The sequence below is a fragment of the Eptatretus burgeri genome, chromosome 2 (assembly GCF_056783735.1).
Source record: "Eptatretus burgeri isolate ZD-2024b chromosome 2, Ebu_testis_v1, whole genome shotgun sequence".
Classification (NCBI taxonomy): domain Eukaryota; kingdom Metazoa; phylum Chordata; class Myxini; order Myxiniformes; family Myxinidae; genus Eptatretus; species Eptatretus burgeri.
In genome coordinates, this window is record NC_140962.1 from 5,028,138 (window position 1) to 5,044,450 (window position 16,313).

General features: G+C 47.1%; 1 protein-coding gene across 1 annotated transcript in view; it reads right to left on the minus strand.

Annotated features, from left to right (window-relative positions):
- Positions 1 to 8,562: 8,562 nt before the first annotated feature.
- LOC147031297 (U3 small nucleolar RNA-associated protein 14 homolog A-like) overlaps positions 8,563 to 16,313 on the minus strand; it is a 51,593-nt gene continuing 43,842 nt past the window's right edge. Inside the window, exon 12 of the mRNA XM_085861358.1 lies at positions 8,563 to 9,861. Within this exon, the coding sequence (XP_085717484.1) occupies positions 8,689 to 9,861 (1,173 nt within the window). The 3' untranslated portion in view covers positions 8,563 to 8,688. The remainder of the gene's footprint in view (positions 9,862 to 16,313) is intronic.

Below are 16,313 nucleotides of genomic sequence, written 5' to 3' on the forward strand. Positions count from 1 at the left end.
GATGTGTGTGTGTAGTATAGTAAATGTCCTTGTGTGAAATGTATCCCGTTCGTAGTGTCCTATTTCCCTTTTGAAAGCCATCTTGCATCGTGGAATGAGTAGTGGGTTTTAAACGCCTGGTAAAGAGAATCGGATCCGTCAAGGTCGGCGATAACACCGCTCGGTCATCGCTTTAGAACGGAACGGGCCGCTTAAGCGGTTCGTGTCCCAGGCCGACCTGCGGCGCGGTGCAGCGCCTCGGAAGGTTACCCGCGCGGGTACTGAGGTATATCGACATTCGGCGATTCACACTATTTCGCGCGGGTAGAATGCGGACTGGGCTGTGGTGAGGTTAAACCCCCACCCGTGACTGGTTCTGGCAGTACCACCAGGAGGGTCACGACTGAATTGTCCGTCCGGTGGGCGACGCGGTTGCGATTGGAGTTACGCGGCCGATCACACGCCGGCGGGCGCCAATTCGTAACAATATATACATGACCGGTCAAAATTTTTGGAATACACCATTTTCCAGTTTTTACTGAAATTTAAGCAGTTCAAGTCCAGTGAATAACCTGAAATGGTACAAAGCTAAGCGGTAAACTGCCAAAGGTTAAAAAAAAAAGTTGAGGTTACCAAAAACTGAAAAATAACGTAAATTTCAGAGTTGTTAAAAAAGGCCCATTTCAGGGAACAAGTTATGGGTTAGCAATTGCAGCTGTTCCACAGCAATGGAAGTAAATTAAGCCTTGAAAATTGATGCAAACAATTCCTACATGTGTCCAAACTTTTGTTGATGAGTTACAAACCCTGTCTGTATAAAAGCAGTGTTGGAACAGACTGTGTTGCTACACCCTCTGAAGCATTATTTGGACAATATTGCACTGCAGGAAGTAGTATATTGCTATCGTAATGGCGAGAAAAAGACAATTAACAAAGGAAGACAGACAGACCATTATAACCCTTAAAAGTGTTGGTCTTTCCTTTGGAAAAATTGCAAAGAAGTCAAGGTGTCAGTGAGTACAGTTTCCTACACCATCAAAAGGCACTCGGAAACTGGAGGAAACTTTGACACGAAGAGGTCTGGCAGACTCAAAGCCACAACACAATCAGAAGACAAGTTTCTGAGAGTCAACAGCTTGCACGACTCACCGGACAGCAGCTTCAAGTACAGCTTAACACTGGTCGAAGTGAGGAAGTCTCAGTTTCAACTGTGAAGAAAAGACCGGGCTGCAGGTTTGACAGGTCGAGTGGCAGGAAGAAAGCCATTGATGAGATGGCAAAATAAGAAAAAGAGGCTTGCCTGGGCCGTGAAGCACCGCCAGTGGACTATTGAAAACTGGAAGGTCTTATGGACCGATGAATCAAAATTTGAAATCTTCGGTTCATCACAAAGGGTTTTTGTACGAGGAAAAAGGATGGTTCCTCAGTTTGTGACGCCAACTGTAAAACATGGAGGAGGAAGTATGATGATTTGGGGCTCTTTTGCTGGATCCAGAGTCAGCGACTTGCACAGAGTGACTGGCACCCTGAACCAAAAGGGCAACCACAGCATTTTGCAGTGCCATGCAATACCCTCTGGTCTTCGCCTAGTTGGTCAGGAGTTCATCCTACAGCAAGATAATGACTCAAAACATACCTCCAGGCTATGTCAGAACTACCTTAGAAGAAAAAGAACAAGATGGGAGGCTTCAAATCATGGAATGGCCAGCACAGTCTCCAGACTTAAACCCCATCAAGCTGGTTTGTGATGAACTGGACAGAAGGGTGAAAGCAAAGCAACCTCCAAGTGCAACAAATTTGTGGGAACTTCTGCAACAGTGTTGGGAAGAACTTTCCGAACAATATTTGATTTTCATTGAAGAAAGAATGCCACGAGTATGTTCGGCTGTTATATCTGCAAAAGGTGGCTACTTTGATGAGTCAAAAATTTAGTTTAAATTTTGTTCAACAAAACGATTCCACGATTTCTTTTTTATCTGCAATTGTTTATTTGTTCTATGCTTTAATTTCAGAGTACATTGAAACATTAAAGTGCTTAAATTTCAGTAAAAACTGAAAAATGGGGGTGTTCTAAAACTTTTGACCGGTTGCATATTGTTACGGATTCAGCGGTGGCGGGATTCGGACGAGTGATGTTAATCACTGTCCGTAACCAAGTTTGGGTTTTCGCACCCCACTCTTGACAGCCAAATGTTACAGATTCGGCGCCACCCTAACCACCGCCATCTCCGGGGTTACAACGCTGGCTGGTTCGGCACAGGCCTCGGGTCACGCGTCTCGAATCGCGATACCAACGTACCCCTGGACCTTACCAGTTGGGGAAATAGACCCCGGTTACAGACTGGTTTTGTCAGAGACCGATGGAATTCTGCCAGTCTGTAACCATATTGGTTTTTCTCTCCAAATCGAGCGGATCGTTCCTCGGCGCGGCACGAATTAATTCAAAGCGGCAACTTCATACGAATCAGCCAGATTTATTGGAGACACATGGGGGAACACAACACCAGCAAAGCATTCACAACAATGTTATAATTAATCTATAACCCGTTCGAAACCCTTAATCCGTAGCTCCCTAGTTAAGAAGGGGATCCAAAAGAGATAAACCTTAAACAACATGCATACAAGACATGGACAGCATGCAGACAAGACAGAGTACTTGGTGATGTTTCATGGACAAGAGGAAAATGTCAAAAACACGAATACGGCTCGTAACAAGCCGATGTTGACGGATTTGAGCACCCAAGCTCAAACACGCCGCGTGGAAAAATGACGCTCATCCTTCTTCTCCCGGCACCGCTTGAGCACACAGCCTCAGCGCGATCTGACCCCGCTTAAGGTCGATGGCACAAGACCGTCAGATCGATGGTGGTTTCAGCTGGTTTCTCACAAGGTCCAGTATACAAGTTCAGGCCTAGCCTGTTCACCAGATCAGGCCAAATCGAGGTGTTTGGCTCCACAGGCAGATCGAAAAACGTGTCGAGCCATGCCGTGAGTCGGGACAGAGGCTCCGTGGTTAGATGCAGGTTGAACCAGTCGATGACCTCCTCTCGAAGCAGACTCCAGACTCGCACAGCAGCCAGGTCTTCTCGAAGCAGACTGCAGCCTCACCCTCAGGTTCAGTTCCTCTCTCGGCAGATTCGACCCTCAGGTTCAGTTCCTCCTACTGCCGATCGCACACTCTACCTCAGGCAGATCCTCTCCCAGCCGATGGCAGACAGACCTCATTCAGTCCCTTCCTTGTCTTTATTTTGGCTCGCTCTTTACGAAAAGCCGATCGCAAAAACCCTCATGCAGTTTCTCCTACTGCCGATCGCACCACCTCGGCGCTCTCGTCGCAGATTCACCACTGCCTTTCCTTCGCTCGCTCGCCTCCAAGCCCACTGGCTACTCCCTTCAGTTTCACTTCCTTCTTCAGGCCACTCCCCCTCAGAGCGCTGGGCGGGGACTATTGTCCGGGCGAGGAAGGAAGGAAGAAGAAGCTCTCGGTACACCACCACTGCACAAACAATAAACAGCCTCTTACATCTCCCGACACACATGTAACGTCCATTTACCGAACAACCTGGCTAAACATGCATTTAATGGGGGATCTGGGCTAATCCTATATTTAATAACATACTAAGGGCCATTTCCACAACAATATATTTATATACATACATGTATACATATATGCATGTCCAGGTCAGTTGACACCGACACTGAGTGGATGAGCCGAACTGGCAGTTTACTCCATTGGACGATGTTCCACATTATGGCGGACCAGGCATGCAGGCCGTGAGGAGAGATGCGAGAAACATTGCAGGTTTTGAAACAAACGGGTTTATTTTCCGTCACTCAAACCATTGGAAAAAAACACAAAACAGGGATGATGTAATCGCGACGGTGGAGATGGGGAGGAAGGGAATGCAATAAATAAATAATTATGCACAATGAGGTAAAAATGAATCGAAAGCTGAGGCGCCTCACTCCGTACTTGGTGACAGACCCGGGGTGGGGGGAGCTACCTAATTTCATCCAATTAGGTAGCCTAATTTCAAAACTCCAAATTTTGAAACCTAATTTCAGAACTACCCATCCAATTTCACGGGCCACCTGCCCTTCATTGATCATATCAAATCGCATGGGACCGAAAGGAACATTCCCACATTCACACACAATTCCCTCATTCACAAGAACAATAATAACCATCACATTCCTTGCAAGGAACGCCTTCATTATTTAACACACTGCAGGTGTGGCCCTCAACTCGCCAGTGGGGAAGTCCTGCACAAACAATATTGTGGGGGCGCTTTAGGCTGTGGTGCCCACAGTCGACGACCTCACGACAGCTTTGTCACCCCCACCCCCCCCCCCTCCAACTTCTCGGTCCCCAGCAGCCAAACAGCTCCTTTGCTGTACATTCTGCCGAGGAGGGAGGTCTCCACAACACAGGTTCTCCTGACCTCTGGTAACAGATCTCATACCCAATGGTCGCCCACACAGACCCAGACACCTCCAGCTGCCAGGGGAGAGTTACCTCGGGAGGGGTTGCAGTCATCACTCCTCCAGAGCCTCATCCATACATGTGGACACACACACCTTCCCCACCCACAAAACCCCAAATGTCACTCCCTCCCCTGCTGCCATACAATTTTCCACCATCTGCAATGCAGGCTTTGGTGCACCTAACCTGCAATGGCCTACATACATGCTAATGATCACACACACTCAAACAGAAAACACAATTCATTCTTTATCACAGATTTTAACCCTTTCTACCCAATCCACATGCTTGGCTCTTATGGCCACTCTTGCCCATCACCCATACCAATTACAATTCCACAAATGACCTGCAGATCCCCAATAGCAAAGCATAGAGAGTGCAAATCCAATAGCCACTGGGGAGCATGTTCAATACCAGCAGCGGCTGCTGCAGATATTCTTCCCATGAAACGCAGGGCTCTTTCCAAACCAAGAGCTCATAAATCACAGTAGATCATCTCTGGAAGGTAATGTGGGGCTCCCCAGGCATTTCCCAAACATAACGTAACTTTCCACAGATGACCTGGTAGTTGTCCAGTGGGCTCTACTCGCACCCGGTCCATAGACCAGCGCAGCATGGTAGGTCACCACATGCTGGCTGTCCCAGTCTCAGGGAGAAGCTGCCAGGCCGCATGCCCGGGCAGCCACCTCATCAGGCCCTTACTCGTCCTCAGTGGTGCTGGCACCAAAGAGCAGCCCCTAGTGGTTTATTATTCTGGCATGGGTTATTTTGTATTCCCTAGGCTGTGATTGATCATCTAAGCCTGGTTTTAGCTGGTACCTTTAATATCTAGACTCGCCTAGATGGGCCCAAGGGCCCATTGGGGGCGGGGGTCTGGTAGGCCCAAGGCAGCGGATAATTGTTCTGTCATAGGTCATTTTATATTTCCCAAGGTGTGATAGATCATTTAAACTTGGTTCCAGCTGGTACCTGCAATATCTAGGCTAGCCTAGTTGGACCACAGTGTCTCGGGGGTCCATTTTTGGGGTGTCTGGTACCGGTAGTGCAGCGGACTATTTGTCTGGCGTAACCCATTTTGTACTCTACAAACTCAACTTGTTCATTTGGCATTCTTTTTGAGTGGTACCTCACTCGTCTATGCAAGCCCAATTTTTTAGGCCCTTTATAGGGGGGTCTGGCGGGCCTTTTGCAGTGGGAAAAATGTCTGCTGTTTGTGTTGTTGATATAGGCGTGGCAGTGAGCACACCATGGTGGTGGATTTAAGTGGTACCTCACTCATCTATGTAGCACCCATTTTATGGCCCCTTGGAGGGTCCCCCCCAGGTCTACACGCAGTGGGTGGTACCCGGCAGACTCCCATTTCTCTTCATTTCAGGTGACCCCCTACACACTCCCATAGTCAGATATTGGTACCGAGTTCATCGAACCAAATGTCTCTGGGCTGCTGGTCTATAATCATGACGGAGAAGGCAACGGCAGGTTGGGAGGAACGGAATGCAATAAATAATGTTCAATGAAGTAAAAATGAATCGAAAGAAAATAAGGCACCACACTCTGGACTCGGTCACAGATGGGGGGCGGGGGGGAGGAAGGAACAAAAACTGGAGCTCAGCTCTGGCAGCAGCACATGGGCAGGTCGACAAAACGAGGCAAGAATGAAGAAATGGGCAGAGGCAGGTAAGCAGGACGAACAGGCACAGGACAAAGACATCAGGCAGGATGATCTCCTTAAAACTCTCCTCTTCCTCTTCTTCCTCAGACCAACCAACTTTCAGCCATATTCTCCATTGGCTTCAACCTTCTCTGGTGTCTCCAACGCCCTGACCAACTGCACGATTAGGCTTCCCCTACTTCTCCCAGGGGCAAAGCTCCCCTCCCCCCAATTTGAGGCGTTCCATAGCTCCACCCCTTCGGAGGAGACAACCGCTCCTCCCTTCACTCTCGAGGCCATCCAAGCTCCGTCCCCTTTTTCTCTCATGCCGAGTTTCCCAGCGCCCCCCGGTAGAGGTTGACCTTGAGGATATACAGACAATTTCCATAACCATAATCTTCAACCAATTACACCATGTACGTCACACATGGAAACAGGACAATTCTTAAGCTTACATTTCCGTATTATACATCGAGGTGGCTATCGACTCGCACACAGCCATGCTACTCTATACATTCCTATCTGCTCTATGGAGATATATACATCACCCCCCCCCCCCACACAAATGCAACAATTATTTTTTGAGGAGCAAAATTAGGTCGAGAGAAATGTTGTCATGCAGGCATGATCCAGTGAAAGTGTACTAAATGAGGACAAGGTTGTTGTGTATCCTGACCAACTTCCGTCGTTCAAGCAAGTGCAGAAACTTATGAAGAAGTGTTCAGGAGCAAACTACAAAGCAGAGATGACAAGGTAGCAAGTCAGAATTTAAAATTTTGTCACCACATTGTGTTTGGAGTTCATGTAATGCACTATGCAGCAAAATTATACTTGATGTACAAAGCAAAAGGAAATCCAAAAGATTTACAATCATTTATCAGGTATAAAAACAAACATGGAATTATTTCATGGATGCAGTACAATGAATACGTGGGGGAAGGCAAAGTGGTAGGAGAGTCAGAGGTGCAGCACGGGGAGGAGGTTGGGGAGCGGGTAGCCAGGTACAAGTGGTGGGGTTAGTGGAGCTGGACGCACATCAGGGGAGTGGGACATGGCGTGGGAGGGCATTATGCATCAATGGTACAGAATGGGAAACAGTCTGGTTTTGGCACTCTCTTCAGACTGGACGTCTCATAATCCCGATTTCTGATAAATGATTCCACAACTTGGATAGTATGAAGGTTATTGAATGGATGGAGGAAAGTCAAGCTTTCATTTTCAGAATGAAATGACAGAAAAATAAGACATAACCAGTGTGAATTTCTTAGTTTTGAAAGCTTCAACGAAGGAGGTAAGGACCCAACATTTCAGCCTTCTCAGAACTGGAACCGGAATCTTCCAAGAAGTCATGGTAGTTTTATGATTTAATGGAGTAAAACAAAAAATTTACAAGTGAACCAACTGCATGAATGTTCCCAGTATGACATTAGAGTAAATATCTTCGAGTCCCAGCGAAATCCGAGATACAGCTCTGACAGCAGAAAAAAGGGAGAACAAGGAACTGATACTCAAGGTCCCCTGCATTTTGGGTAGTACGAGGACCACATCTGTGTAATATGAAACCTAAATCTTGAATGGTTTTTGAATCGTCACATAAACAAGCCAAGTTACCAGATTGAAATCTTCCATTCTGTCCACGCTCTTATTACAACCTGCAGTTTTAGTTTATAATGCAGTATTGAAGTTTGTTGTTTTGGGTATTAACGTTTGATTTTACGATGAATGGATTATTTCAACATTGAAAACTGCTTGGCCAATTTCCCTCAAATATTGCCTCCGTGCTCAGGGTACCCAAGCCGCACAAAATAAATTTGGTGCCATATCTCCCCTCCAACTTCCTCCCTCCGAGGATGAAGAGAGGACGTAATAAAGTTGTTTGTAGCTTTGTTGGAACGTTTTTTTTGTTTTCTCACCAACCTCGACATGTCTTTTCATCTGGCTTCTGACCAACTTTCTATCCCTGGTTTTAATATCAGCCGTTTTGATTCCTTGGTCATGGATGTTGTTGATCTGAACAGAGATTGTCCTCTCAACTGAAGTCTCTCGAGCTCTTTGTGGCCGATTACTGATGTGCTTCTCGTCTCTGCTCAGCATGTGAGTATTGCGAACAACACGTCTGTGTTTGTTGGCAGAATACCAAAATATAAACAACTAGAATTGCCAAATGTGGCACAGAGCTTCATATTGTATAAAGACGTTATTATTGCAATACCCACATTCTCAACTATGGCCACGGCATTAGTAAATGTAGTCCTGTACTAAATTTCATTTTATATTTTTTATCGTGAACTCAAGGAACCCATCTGAGGCAATCACAATATCAAGCACTGTGGCAAATTTGGCAATTCCAGTTGGCCTCGTTGTCCAATTATCCTGAGGACAAACAAACAAACAAACAAACAGAAGGGATCCACAAAACTCTCACATCCGGCCTAAAGTCATGGCGTGAGTAACAAAGCAGTAGACCAAACATGATTGCTTGCTCACAGGTTGGCATGGTTGTAAAATAATTGGAGAGATTCTCAATAAAGAGTTTCATCTTTGACAAGTGGTTATCAAGAAATTCAACTCAAACTTACCTTGTGTTTCCAGCCTTCATTTTTTCAAACATATTGTCAACCTTTGAAGTATACTGCTCCTTTGTTGGATAATCAAATATTGAGCATGTATTGAACTGTCCATGATCAATGTTATCTGCATGTGTAATTACAGAATGTTCTCCATCGAGGTTATCTGAGAAAGCATGATCTTCTTTCATTGTTCTTTCCATAACTTCAACAGTTGCTTTTTTATTATTCAATTGCCTTCTTGACTTTTCTTTTGTCGTCTTTGTTCTCTTTGCAGTCTTTATCTGGTTATTAACTTTTTTGTTTGTTACAATCTCAAGCTTGTGAAAAGCCAGATGCACTTCGTCATGTTTCTTACCATTAACATTGTCTGAAACAACGGAAGGTGGAATGGGCAAATCATTTCTTTTGTTATGCTGCTCTGGTTTTAAAACTGCATTCTTTGTTTTCTGCTTCTTTTTACAGTTGGTGCCACGAGTTTCTGTTGTCATTTCCATGAGATCTAAAGGAACCATGTTTTCTTCACGTTTTTTCAGGCAGACATGTTCATCGCTTTTAACAGACATTTTAGTACTGTTTTTAGCTTCAGACTTCATTTTATTTTTACATTTCTTTCGTTTCCGCTTCCCCATTTTACTCTGAACTTCATTATTGATGGTCTGATTCTGTTTCCCAATCTGTTTTGAAAGTTTCATTGTTGGCTTAATGCCATCATTCTTGGAAATCGTTTCAGAAGCATCCAAATTCCTATCACAAGATGAAAACAAAACCTCACAGTATTCAGTACCTTCAAAGTCATTTCCTGGTTCCTTTGAAAATACTTTTTGTCCTTCCTGTGAAAGCCTTGGAGAGGAACCAACTTTACACAAAGTCTGCTCATTTTCAAAGGCATCCTCATCATTGTCATCATCAATTTTCACCACCTCCTCATTGTCCTTCATATCTTCAGCAACCTCAGAGCCTTCTTTCTTTTTGTCCTTTCCAACCAAGGTTGCACAACTCTCTAATTGCACACTCATGTGCATCCAGGGGTTTGTTAATGAGCCAATGTTGCATGGTTTTGCTTCCTCATCGACGCTCTGAATTTCATCGTCAGAACCATCATCCAACAAAGTGGTTGTCAGCCGTTTCCTGTTCAGCTCCTTGGACCGCATCAGTTGCTCGTGAAGCTCAGCTCGAGCCTAGAAAATAAAAAAATTAACAAAAAGTATCATGATCATATTCACCATCCTCAATTTTGGAAACTAGGTCGATCATCAAAATGCGATATATTGTTACATTCAATGGAGTTGAGGGAGGGTGGAGGTAGGAGTGGGTGAGGGGGGGGTGACTCAGAGAGAGAATTAAGATTTAAGCATCGTTATATTCAGGGTAAGAAAATGGCTTTCTTTTCCTGCATTAATGTGAAGTTGTCCTTCATGCCACTGCTGGGGAGACTGTTAGTCAATTTAGTTGTCAGGCATAAGGATGTCCCGTTCAGTGTCCCACCTCGTCTGAAACAGGTTTGACTCAAGGCTGGGTAAAGGTATCATGGTGGTGTCACAAAGCCTTGGTGACCTGATGTCAAATGGCATGAGTGATTGACTGCATCCTCATCAGTAGTCAGGGCCTCTGCAGCTCAGTGAGTCAGCAAGACTGTGACCATGGCATCTGGCTATTGGCTCCCCACGATGGGCAGTGGTGGACCCGCCCGAGAGACATGCAAGTTGCGCAAGAAGTAACAAAGCAGAGGCAGCAAAAGGCTATAGCACGTGCTCTCTCAATCTCTCGCTCTGCAACATTGCAACTCATGCTCCAGTCAATCTCACCTCATTGGCTGCCTACTTTCTCCCATTGGGAAAAGTGCCGGCGAATCTCTTGGTGGGAGACAGAGGACCCCGAGCTGTACATCAGCGGCACCCTGTCCACCACTCAAGGTGCACTATCCTTAAAACCTGGCATGGTTTTGAGTGAATGGGAGCGGTGTATGTAGTGCATATAAATTTAGCCTGTGTGGATATGTTATTCATTGTGAATATCACAACCCATCTGTCTGGCACCCTAAGATTTGTTCCATTTGTGTTCTGTCCTGAGTGAATAAATTATATTTTATTAAGACCACGTCTGCCATGCCTCGCATATTACCACACTCACAAAATGTCTCAGTACATTGGGTTTTCTCTGTGGGGGATTCAAGTTAACTAGAAAGTATAATTTGACAAGAATGTGTCTGGATATATGCCTCTGCCCACACTACAAGTCATTCCACTGTTACGTTTGATCTCAAAGATCACATGAAAAAGAAAAGGGACATAGAAGCATAGAAGAGAGACATCAGATTATTCTACTTGAGGTAGGGTTTGCAAAATGATTTTCAGAGGGCACGTGACCTTTAACCTGTTGAACCCAAAATTTAATCAGTTAATCTCTTTATTGCAGTCCATAGTTGTTCCAAGTTTGGTTTAAATCTCTTCAGTGGTTCACAAGTTATCATGGTAACAATTTTTTTTAAACGATAATGTACGGAAGGACAACCAAAAAAATATGACAAAGACCTTCGGCTGTGGAGGCATAATTCAGGTTATCATAATCCCGTAACTATTGGCACCTTTAAAGGCTGTTGAAGGTACTAATCAGCTGTCCATATGACCCACAGGTCACTGCGTGCATGGACCTGCGACAGAACAGATACAAATGTATGGAGTAGCATGGTCCGTGTACGAGTCGTCAATCTCGATGTAATAAGCAGGGACAAGTCAGCTTAATGATCATCTTGTCTGTGTGTACCATACAGGGGATGGTGCATGGCAATAATTAATTATGGATAAAGGTTAAGGAAATGGTACACATAACAGATAGTGTACAATGCAATGCCAGCTCTGAGGTATGTGCAGACAGCCAAACCTGAACTGGCAAGCAAGGTGGCTGAGCCTGTGATGTGTGGGGCAGCGAGCGAGCATCCGCACTGGGTCATTGTGGACCTGTGCTGATAAGCAGGTACGACCCTGCGCTGGTAAGCAAGCATGAGGCAGCACTCGTGGGCGAGGTCGGACAGCCGGTGAGCAGGTCCAAGCCTGCCCAAGTAAGCATGGCTGTGTCCATCGTCATGTGCGAGTTGGTGTTTGCGGTAGTCGTGGCGCTTCCCAGGGTGTTCGCAGTGGACCCTGCCAGGCTCGACTGGTTGCACGGGGTTATCAACTCTTGGCACACAGGGTTGCGCTGGTGACCAGGGGGCAGTGGGAAAGGAAAAAGTGTAGTGATAAGATTAGACAGAGGCCAATGTGAGCCTATGTCAATCTGAGCCCAGATTGGTGTTGAACCAAGCATATTCACATGACGTAGTAGCTGCAAGTCATGAGCAGCTGGCGGCTCATGACAATGGAGGAAAGTTGGAAGAGCGGGAGGCTCAAGGCCAGCAGCGGCTGCAGGAGGGGGCAGAAAAGCCTGGTATTAATGGGGTTATATGCAGCCACTTTTGGAAATGCAGGGCCAGACATTTCAAATTTAAATAGGAATGTATTTTATGGCAGCCTTGGTGGGAGTTGGTCCACGGGCTGCAGAATTTGGAACGGGGAGGTTAAGGGGGGGGGGGGTGGTGGTTGGCCTTGTGGTAAATTGTCCCCCTTGGAGATTGCATTGGGCCAGGCAGTTGGGGAGCTGCTCTGGCAGAATTTGGACGTGGGATCCGACCACGGGTTGTGCGGCATGACCCGGGCCCCACGGGGAGTCTGGTGGAGTGTGGGGTCCCTTGTCTATCAGGGCGGCGTCCGAGCGATTGTCTCGGGCCGTTGAAGTCACCGGACGCTGGAAGGGGTTGAAGCCTCTGGGGGTCTGAGGCGGTTTATTCTGTGCACCTGGTATGGTGCACTGTGAGACCCACGAGGGGTAGCTGTTGTGGGCCACGCTTTGGTGGCAGCACCACTGAGGGCCAGCAAGGACCTGATGAGGTGACCACTGAGGCATATAATCCAACAGCCTCTCCCTGAGGCTCTGCGACAACCAGTATGTGGCGACCTACCATGCTATGCTGGTCTGCACACGTGCGTCGATCAGCATAGACTCGGTCTGAACACAGCCCACCAGACACCAATGGAGCATCTGTGGATCATAGAGTTGACTGTTTGGGAAAGAGCCTGAGAGGCCTGTAAAAAGCTGTGATTTATGGGCTTTCAGTTGAGGGGTTGAGGAAAAAAAAAACAAACAAAAAAAACAACAGTCCTGGGTATAATTGCTTTGGGTTATATGAAAAGCAGGCTGTACATGTAGGCTAAATATTGGCAAGCTCAGTGATGAGAAGGTAGCTGAGGAGTTTGTGATCAACCTGAGTGGGGATTTGGGGGGGGGGGTGTCTGTGTTTTGGGAATCCTGAAGAGTTGTGGAGTATCTTCAAGACTACCATCCTTGATGTTGCCACTGGATGTCTGGAACCCACCATCAGGCGAAGAGCAACCATATCTCAAGGGACACTGGATACCATTAATAATCAATCACAGGGCAGGCTTAATGACAGAGCTGAGCTGTTCAGGGAGTTGAGGCGATAAACTAAGTGTGCTGAGGTCTATTAAGGAGACCTATGTGCGAGGAATCTGTGAGGGGTTAGAGCATCACCCTGTGGTCAAGTGATTCTCATCCTACTTACAGGGGAATTTGTGCATTGCGTTCCTCCAGGACTGTCCCTTGGTGGACGGCATTAAGAGTGGAGGGTGGTGGGCTAACAGAGGAGTCCAAAGTGAAGGCCTGCAGGGCTCGTTACTTTGAGCGGCTGTACCAGACCGACTCACCAGCTGTTGAGTTGGACATTAGGGGTGTAACTATCCCTATTGCTGACCCTCCAATCAACTGTGACCACCTTCGTTTGTGGAAACAGGCTGCAGTGAAGCAGTTCAAAGAGAGTAAAGCTCCTTGCATCTGTGGCATCCATGCTGAACTTCAAGGCTGGTGAAAATGCTGTACTCATGTCGTTGCATGTAGCACTGTGCTCTATCTGGAACGCAAGCATCATCCCATCTGACTGGAAGAGGGGCCTCCTTGTCCCTCTCTGGAAAGGGAAGGGTGATCACCAGGAATGCAACAGCTATCGAGGGATGACTCTGCTCTCAGTGCCGGGCAACGTCTTTGCTCGGATAATTCTTGGTAGGGTTCGCCACCATCTGCTTGAGCACTCGCACCCAGACAGTAGAACTTTGCAAGAAAAGAGGTCAACGATTGACCGTATCCTTGCTCTGAGTCCTCACCGAACGCAGATGAGTTTCTGAAGGGGCTGCTTGCAGCCTATGTTGATCTCCGCAAAGCATTCCATTCAGTGAATCGGGATGCCATCTGGAGGATTCACAGTCTTTATGGGGTGCCAACAAAAGTGATCGATCTGATTTCTGAACTATACTCTGGTAATGAGTGTTGTCAGGTGTGGTGATTCCATCTCTGACATATTTCCAGTTGTTATTAGAGTTCATCAGGGGTGTGTACAGGCCCCCACACTTTTCAGCACTTGTATAGACTGGATTCTGTGGAGGATGTCAGAGAGATCAAGCTGCGGTGCATTGTTTGGGAATGTCAAGATCTCCGACCTTGATTTTGCAGATTTATTCATCTTTGCAGAGATGCTGGATATACTTATGGGGGCCCTCGAGGCACTGAATGAGGGGTCAGAGCCACTGGGATTATGGGTTTCTGGGTCACAAATAAGATCCAGGCTTTCAATGGTGTTTTGCTTTCAATGACATATTGGATGCTGCCATCTTGTCTGTACCTGCTTGTGGTGAGGATGTTGAGGTCACCAAGAGATTCACTTACCTTGGCAGTGATATTCATGTCTCTGCATGTTGTGAGGCAGAGGTCAATCGACGTCTGGGTCTGGATCGGGCCGAGGGAGTCATGGATTCACTGGATCATGGGGTGTGGCACTGTCGGTACCTATGCAGGAGGACAAAAGTCTGAGTCTAAGTTATTGGTGAGACTTGGACTTGCTCTACGGATGTGAGACTTGGACTCTGACCAGGGATCTGAGATGTAGACTTGACTCCTTCGGTACCAGGTCTCTTTGGAGAATCCGTGGCTATTGCTGGTCAGTCATTGTGTCTGAACGGTTGCTGAGAGAGACTCAAATGAGATTTGTTACCTGTATCGTCCGTGACCATCAGCTGCAGCTGTATAGTCATGTGGCTTGTTTTCCTGACCCTGCTTACCAGATTCTCTCAGCGAGGGAGCCTCATGAGTGGAGGAGGCCAAACGGCCAACCACATGGCTCGTGGTTGCAGCAGGTTGATCAGCATCTCAAGGAGATGGGGGATGGGTCAGGCATCTGCCTAAGGGATGGCCAGACAGAGGCCCCTGGAGTACTGGCAGAAAGTGGACAGTAATGTGCTGCCCTGTCATATGCTCCCATACCTGACCTGACCTTACATGCGAAGATTGGCTGGTATTAAACGGGCTCCCCAGTGGTGATTGGATTGTTGTGAGATTCACCTTTCCCCATTGTCACGACTTGCCATGCTTTGCTATTGCGGTTATGCAGGTGAGTTGGGGAATTGGTATGGGTGAAGAGCAAGAGTGGCTATGAGAGCCAAGCATGTGGATCAGGTGTAAAGGGTTAAATGTGATTGTTGTAAATAATGGATGGTGTTTTGGTATGTGTTAATGATTAGTGTGTAAGCAGGCCATGGCAGGTTAAATGCACCATCGCGTGAGGTGCAGGTGGAGAAAAATTGTATGGTGGACCGACCCATGGCAGGGGTGACATTTGGGGATATGCGAGTAGGGAAAATGTGTGTCCCATAGGTTCGGATGAGGCTCTGGAGGAGCAGTGATTGTGGCCCCTCCTGAGGTAACTCGCCCCAGGCAGCTGGTGGTATAGAGTTCAGGAGGCCACAGGAAGAGCCTCTGTTTGGGTGACCAATGGGTGGGAGACTTGGCGACCAGGGAAGCAGCTGGGAGAACCTGAGGCCAAGAGTGCCTGTGGGTACATACATCAAAGGAGCTGTTTGGCTGCTTGGGGCAGAGAAGTTGAAGGGGGGAGGTGGGGGGTGGCAAAGAAGTCTTGAGGTTAGCGACTGTTTTGGACTGCGGGCACCGCAGCCTGAAGCGCCCCCACCATATTGTTTGGACAAAACCTCCCCACTGCCAAGTTGAGGGCCACACCTGCAGTGTCTAAAAGATGAAGCCGTGGCCTTGCAGAGAATTTGATGGTCTGAGGGAGATCGTTCGTTTCTGAGATTTGTGGCTGAGGAGAGGAGGAGGAGGATTTCGCCACAGAGGAAATAGCTGCTCTGTTTGTCAGCACCTTCCTGCCTGCCTGCCTTCTCGTGTTCCTACTTGGCCCCGTTTGTCGTCCCGCCCATTTTCCTCATCGACCAGCAGCTGAAGCTACCCATTCCATGTTCCTTTTCCCCGTCTGAGTCCAGTGAGGCACCTTAGATTTCTACAAGTTTTACTTCTCATTGTATCCAACTAGTGCGTGCCCGTACGTGCGTGGCCGTATGTGCAAAAAATTAAAAAAAAATCTTTCAAACCGCGTGCCAGAAACAACAACCACACAGGCCGTTCCTTCGCTCTCGCGAGCACGTACGTGCGTGGCCGTACGTGCAAAAAAACAAACAAAAAAAACTTTCAAACAACCACACAGGCCGTTCCTTCACTCTCGTAAACGACGACTGGA